Raw genomic sequence first — 6,888 nt, 5'->3', positions numbered from 1 at the left:
ACCATAATCATCATTTAATTAACAATCTTTTTATTAATTATTGATTACCAGTTTGAAATTAAATGCTAATTAATTTAGATGATGTGGTTGTCCATATCAGATGCCACCTAATATGGTATACAATTGTGGTACAAAAATATGGTAAAAATAACATTATTGATAGAGTAATGCTATTCATACCATGTTTTTGTACCACATTTTCGTACTACTTTAGGTGGCATTTGATATGGATAGCCACATCATTTGAATTAATCAGATTTTTAAATTTAGTTCATTATTTAATAAACTAATAATTAAGAAAAACTAGTTAATTAAATGATGATTGTAGTATACGAGGAGTCTTTCTCCTTCCTTTCCTTGGGTTTTGCAAATTTTTCAAATAATGTGGCTTTCCACATCAGATACTACCTAAGATGGTATAAAAATATGGTATAAAAACATGATATGAATAACATTACTCTTGATATAAAATCTCTACGTTGTATTTGCAAGCATTTGGGACTTTTATTACCATAGGACACATAACCATATCCAAAAAACAAAAGAACATAAACAAATATTTTAATAAGAGTTCATTAGTAATTTCTCATTGAGTTTTACGTTTGTTCCACGTTAGCCCCTTTTACGTTTGTTCCACGTTAGCCCCTCATGTATTTTCTTTGGATCCTAATCTTTAAAAATATGGTAGATGAGAACAACACTGTCAGCAGTTACAAAAGTCGACAGAATTAGTAGTGGATATAGTTCAATTCGGCCAGTTTTTGTTGGAAAGGACCTTGGTGTTGACTACATCGCTCATGAAAAATTTTCGTACCAACTCCAAATTGTTACAAATTTACATACCACAAAAGAAAGATGAAATACATAGAGAGTGGGACACGGCACATTCTAGGTTTGACTTCTGGCGCTGGTGAATCATATGATGGTGTGCAAAGGAAGACTGAAATACCTCTATAAATCTTTTCAATCATTGAAAATGTGGTCTGTTGTGGAGAAGTCACTAATTGATCTCTTTTTTTTCAAAAGAAAAAAAAAATAGACAGAGAAGGGGATGACATTGATGGGTGCAAATTAAATAAGAAAAGAAGAAGAGGAGACAAGAGTTCTGGATTGATGAAGTGTTTTTTCAAACCAATGTAACTCGAAACAAAATCACTCAAATTGAAACACATCTAAAAAAATATATGTAAATTGAACTAATCATTCATAATTAAGGCCATTTTGATCAAAATAGTTGGGTAACCAAAGTCTTATTTGAAAAAGGAGTCGCGTGTGTTATTTAGCTGACGAAGTCAGTTTATATCGTTATTAAACACACTTATGAAGTTTGTGGATCAATTTCGAAAGGATCAATTCGAAAACATCCCAAAAGTTTGGGTGCAAAACGTGAAATTAACCCTTATGATGAGTGCCAATAATTGCCACTCTTTCAATTTTCAAGTTTTGACAAAAGAAAATTACCTTTTTTTTTTGTTTTTTATTTTAAATACATTATCACATAGAGCAAAAAGATCCCCAGCAGCCTCTTCTAACTGCAGAGCTTGTGCATCATGAGCCGCCACCTACCATACGTGGGCACTCTTCAAAGTCAAGTCAAACCCACAAGCTTTGACCGGAATTCTTTTTCCCATTTTCCACGGTCAAACTTCCCTGAGCTTCTCAGAAACATCCTAAAGTGACCAAAATACCCTCCCTCTCTCCTCTATCTCTCCTCTCTCCTCTGTCTCCCCTATAGTTGTGACTTGCATTCAACCCTTTAAATTGCTATCCTCACCCCTCTCATTTCTCTCTCACACCCGGAGGCCATAAACATGACTTCTTCCTTCACGAACCTCCTCACAAGCAACATGGAGAACAACGGGATTGGACAGGACAGGACTAATTGGGGGGGACAATTCTCGGACTATTCGTCTAATCCGAACCGGTTTACGGACAGAAACGGGATTGAAATCCCCAAGTTCAGGTCACTCCAGCCTCCTTCTCTGCCTCTCTCCCCTCCCCCTGTCTCCCCTTCTTCTTACTTGGCTTCCACGCCGGCTTTTAGTCCCACCGATTTTCTCAGCTCACCCATGTTCCTCTCCTCCTCAAATGTAAGCTTTACAAAATTCATATGCTTCTAAAATTTCAATGGTTTTTTTTTTTTTTTTGTATGTTTATTGATGGGTTTTTTGTTTCTGCAGAATCTTGAATCTCCAACAACTGGAGCTTTTTCGAGTCAGGTTTTCGATTGGATGAATAATACTAAGGACACCCAGCAAGGAATTAGGGAGAGCGAGTCGAAAATGTTCTCCGATTTCTCGTTCCAACCGGAATCGCGGCCTGCAACTAATCTGCAATCTTCTTCTAGCATGGTTTCAGTGGTAAGAGTTCTTTACTTTGTTTAAATTTCCAACTTAACTGTAAAGTTTGAAGCTTTTTTCTTCATTTTTTCAACCGCGATTAGGCGATATCAGAAGCTTGATGATTGTTTTTGTTTGAACAGGAAGAACCATTTAAAAGGGAAAGGCAAGCGTGGGACTTTAGTACAACAAGGCAAGCTGATTCCTCAGCTGAGAAGACAGGAGTCAAGTCGGAATTCGAGCCAATGGAAGCGAATACGCAGAGTAATGGACTTAATGGTGCTCCGAAGTCCGATTACTTGCATTCTACTCAATCTTCGCAATATGCTCGAGAACAAAAATCGGATGATGGGTTCAATTGGAGGAAGTATGGGCAGAAACAAGTGAAGGGTAGCGAAAATCCGCGGAGTTATTACAAGTGCACATTTCCGAATTGCCCCACAAAGAAGAAGGTTGAGAGATCATTGGATGGACAGATTACTCAAATTGTGTACAAGGGTAGTCATAACCATCCTAAGCCTCAGTCTACAAGAAGATCAAGCTCTAACTTGATTCAGGGTTCTTCGTATGTAATCTCTGATCAATCCGTTCCAACGTTATCCAATCCGAAAGTTGAGTCCATCACACTGCAGGAGGAGTCTTCAACCTCAATGGGAGAGGATGAGTTTGAACAAAACTCTCCAATAAGTAATTCAGGTGGTGCTGAAGACGAAAACGAGCCTGAGGCGAAAAGATGGTAAGTTCATGAAAATTTCTGATTGGGATTTGCCAATTTTGTACGTGTTCATAGCCAAAACTTTATAAATTCAATTTTATTTAACTTATATTTTTATATTTTGCAGGAAGGGAGAAAATGCAAATGATCAAGCCTACGTATCTTCTGGTAGTAGAATTGTAAAAGAACCAAGAATTGTGGTGCAGACAACAAGTGAAATCGATATTCTGGATGACGGGTATAGGTGGAGGAAGTATGGACAGAAAGTAGTGAAGGGAAATCCGAATCCGAGGTAGAAACCCTATCAATGAGTTTACTTTAATTCCAAGCAAACCCTTTTGAAATCAGCTGCTAATTAGCATTTCCAATTGTTTTCCCAATCTTCAGGAGCTACTACAAATGCACATCCGTGGGTTGTCCGGTGAGGAAGCATGTGGAGCGAGCATCGCATGACACAAGGGCGGTGATCACCACGTACGAAGGGAAACACAACCACGATGTTCCTGCAGCGCGTGGGAGCAGCAATAACAGCAATGCAAGTAGACCTGCTGCCGATAATAGCAGCAACAATGTGTCCATGGCCGTGAGGCCCTTGGCATTGCCCAACCATTCTAATTTGAGGTACCTCAACTCTCTTCAGAACACAAGGCAGCCAGCAACCACTGAAAGCCAACCGCCGTATACACTCAAAATGTTGCAGAGTGAAGGAAGTTATGAATTTTCCGAGTTCTGAAAGCGAATTGAGAGCTCTGCCAATCGGTAACAATGTTACACGAGGATGTGTCTTCTGGTCCAAGGAACCAAAGGACGACGCATTTTTGTAATTTGGGATCAAATCAGGGCGCTTGAAAGATTAATTAGGGTTTAGTGTGTTGTTGTATAGTTCCTAAGTAGTTGTCTAAGGAGTCATTAGTATTGCATTTGTTTATTCTTTTTGCACCATGTTGTAATAGTAAGTCTAAGCTGAAGAGAAAATAAGAGGTAGAATGATATGAATTAGGAATTGTTCAAGTTCCAAAAGCACTTTTTTCATTAGAAAAAGCAAATACAAACCTATAGGGCTGCCCAAATAATGGAAAAGTGAAATTGTTTCTGTTTTTCAAGAACTATTTACATATACAAAATATACCACTTCTCTCAACCTCACTCTCAACAAGGAAGTTCAGTAGGGCGGTCTGACTACATGGTTGATCGGTCACTCTCACAAAGAAACGAACTTTTGTATTTGGGTAGCGGCCCTACATAATTACATCCCAATGTAAAGTTTTCGAAAACTTTACCTCTTACAAAAGAACGTCACTCTATTGTTTAACACACATATTGTCAGAACACAAACATTCAACTCAAAATCAATCGTTAATAACCGGAGAAGCCCCAAATCTTTGCTTTTATAACAAAAAGGACTTCTGATATAAAAAGAAATTTAAAAAAAAAAAGAAAGAAAAGGAATGGCAGAATCCCTCTTCTAAAACTTTCTTACTTGATAGAAGAAAAGTACACATCTTTCTACTGATGTGTAAAACAAGATACATATCTCATCATATTATTCACACTATAAACCCTAATGATCTAAACTCCAATCAAAGATGAATTAATGTACACTCCTAATTACAAGACATTTGTGACAAATAATGAAACTATATGGCACACAAACAATAAATCTTGAAATCGAAGAAATTAAGCCCGTAATAATCTATCAGATGTAAGATTGAGTGGATAATTTGTGACCGGAAATTAGAGCCGATATTGCAAGAGCAACGAAAGCAAGAAAGGCCATGCTAATGGCAGATGCTGCGGCGTCTGTGAATAGGTTGTCTTGATAATTTCTCATGTTATTCGTCAACGGAATCGCCGAAGATGACGATGATATCAATAGATAGGCCATAATCTGCAACACACCATCAACTCACAAATCAAATTTTTGTCAATTATTTCATTTGTATTTCTACCCTCTCTTTTTTTTTTTTTTTTTATTTTTTTTATAAAGACCACGGAATGTACCCACACCCAAAGAGTAAGACTAATCTCCGCTCGAGATTCGACTTGTCTCTGACCATAAAGTGCTCCCAGCTTTCGAAACTCTGCCAGAAAGGCACCGGGGAAGGTTGGCATATTGCCCATCGCACGCCTTTGTAAAGTAGTGGTTTAGCTTTTTGCTTAGTTGGCACTCACATATCAAAAAAGTCATGGTCCTTTTATCAATTTCACGATCACAAATTGATCTACGAACGTCCGTTTCATAGCTAGACCATAACGAGAACCTTCTTTTCTTTATTACTTTATCGTCATGATTGGAAGCTTCTTTTCTTTTCTTTTAAAATTCTAAACAAACTCGACTCAAAAAATAAAAAATTATAAACAAATTGCTTATTCTAAACGCATTTTAGAAAAATGAAGGATATGAAAAGCAAATTACCTGATCGCCGATAAAGTCCGCCAATGCCGACGTCCGTCGCTGAAACATTTCTGTGCCGGTGGAAAGCTCGTGCGCATGCCGGAATGCTTGCGCCCCTGTGTACAACGTCGCCAGAATCGCTATTGCCAACACATACCTATCAAATTAAATTGCAAAACTGATTTAACAAATTATTAATCGCAATAAATTTTCAGATTTAACAAAATAATCACCAAATTTGATCAATTTAATTTAATTATCACCCACCTGTATTCTTCATATTCATCGAAATTCTTCCCATGGCCGTGTTTGTTGCTGGCCATGATGATGAAGGCCAGCAATGAAAAAACCAGAGCAAGTCCCCTCAGAGCCAGAGACCCTTTCCTCAACAAGTCCTCCCTCTTCCACCGCCGTAGGATCCCCGCAACCCCAAACCCCGTTCCAGCAGTTCTGGCCTGGGACGGGGTCTGGTTCTCCACGTCAGCAGCCGGTGGACGCGTTGGGACAACCGGCGGTGGTGATCCGACCTCTTGTTCATCGAATTTCGGGGGTGCATCGTCTTGATTCTTCATCGACTCTGCCGGGGAATGAATTGGAATTGGAGGAAAGATAATAGGATTTTGAGGAATTGGGAGTTTTGCCGAGTGACAGGGCAGCGTTTAGTTTTGGCGTGCCGTGTGGGAATCACTGCGCTCGCACACACCCAACAGAACCAATAGAACGCGTGAGTGATCGGGGTAACTTTGCAAATGGGAGGACGTGGCAGACTGATTGGACAGCAGGTACACATATATAATTAGTTGGTGGACTGCTGGGCGATTGTAACTAACTAACTTCCTTGGTGACAGGGTGTATAAGGACTACAGCTGCTGCTGGTGCAGGCCAATGGTTCCAGATGATACCAAGATCGATGATGATCGTTTTTGTAGAAACCAAGGTAAGGACAGTCTGTCCCTTTATCATTGATGCATGCAAAATATTAACATGCCATGAATTTATATGTGAACAACTGCCGTTAATATATTAAATTAATTTGAATTAGAGTTCAATTTATTTTCGTTGAAGTTAGTCATTCATCTTCACCGAGTGGCTCGAGGATGCCTCTATACATCACTTCAAGAAAAGTGAGTGACACAACAACTACCCCATATAGTGGCTATTTGGGTGTTTGTGCTGGGTAACAATGACGTTAACGTATATTGTAATGTATTAGTCATCGTTGCAGTGTACTTATTATTTAATTTTTTACTTTTATCACATGTAAAGACGTTAAGATATATTTTAATAAATCAATCAGTATTGCGGTGTAACTATTACTTAGTTTTTGACTTTTTATCAAATATTTTTTTATTGACAATATTATTGTTACATCAACAATAGCAACCAAATATATGAGGTAGTTGTTGCTCATTTTTCTTCTTGTATGCATACGTAAAACA

At 38.4% G+C, this 6,888-nt stretch overlaps 2 protein-coding genes across 2 annotated transcripts; one reads left to right on the top strand and one right to left on the bottom strand.

The window, feature by feature from the left end:
- The first annotated feature begins 1,731 nt into the window (after nt 1-1,731).
- On the top strand, nt 1,732-4,160 carry LOC137722535 (WRKY transcription factor WRKY24-like). Its single transcript, XM_068461561.2, has 5 exons — nt 1,732-2,090; nt 2,181-2,360; nt 2,483-3,075; nt 3,182-3,346; nt 3,442-4,160. The coding sequence occupies exons 1-5, from the start codon at nt 1,812-1,814 to the stop codon at nt 3,785-3,787; spliced, it is 1,563 nt and encodes a 520-aa protein (XP_068317662.2). The 5' UTR covers nt 1,732-1,811; the 3' UTR covers nt 3,788-4,160.
- A 357-nt stretch (nt 4,161-4,517) lies between these two features.
- Nucleotides 4,518-6,210, bottom strand: LOC137722536 (CASP-like protein 4B1). Its single transcript, XM_068461562.2, has 3 exons — nt 5,717-6,210; nt 5,471-5,606; nt 4,518-4,942 (listed from the first exon to the last, which is right to left on the bottom strand). The coding sequence occupies exons 1-3, from the start codon at nt 6,019-6,021 to the stop codon at nt 4,751-4,753; spliced, it is 633 nt and encodes a 210-aa protein (XP_068317663.2). The 5' UTR covers nt 6,022-6,210; the 3' UTR covers nt 4,518-4,750.
- Nucleotides 6,211-6,888: the final 678 nt, after the last annotated feature.

Source organism: Pyrus communis, chromosome 4, assembly GCF_041283825.1.
Source record: "Pyrus communis isolate YQ-2024b chromosome 4, ASM4128382v1, whole genome shotgun sequence".
Lineage (NCBI taxonomy): Eukaryota > Viridiplantae > Streptophyta > Magnoliopsida > Rosales > Rosaceae > Pyrus > Pyrus communis.
This window is presented reverse-complemented; position numbering and strand designations above follow the sequence as displayed.

Coding starts and splice junctions, on each gene's coding strand:
- LOC137722535 (XM_068461561.2), top strand. CDS start 1,812: ATGACTTCTTCCTTCACGAACCTCCTCACAAGCAACATGGAGAACAAC. Junction 2,091..2,180: donor TGTTCCTCTCCTCCTCAAAT/GTAAGCTTTACA, acceptor TTGTTTCTGCAG/AATCTTGAATCTCCAACAAC. Junction 2,361..2,482: donor CTTCTAGCATGGTTTCAGTG/GTAAGAGTTCTT, acceptor TTGTTTGAACAG/GAAGAACCATTTAAAAGGGA.
- LOC137722536 (XM_068461562.2), bottom strand. CDS start 6,021: ATGAAGAATCAAGACGATGCACCCCCGAAATTCGATGAACAAGAGGTC. Junction 5,607..5,716: donor GATGAATATGAAGAATACAG/GTGGGTGATAAT, acceptor TTAATTTGATAG/GTATGTGTTGGCAATAGCGA. Junction 4,943..5,470: donor CGGACTTTATCGGCGATCAG/GTAATTTGCTTT, acceptor GGTGTGTTGCAG/ATTATGGCCTATCTATTGAT.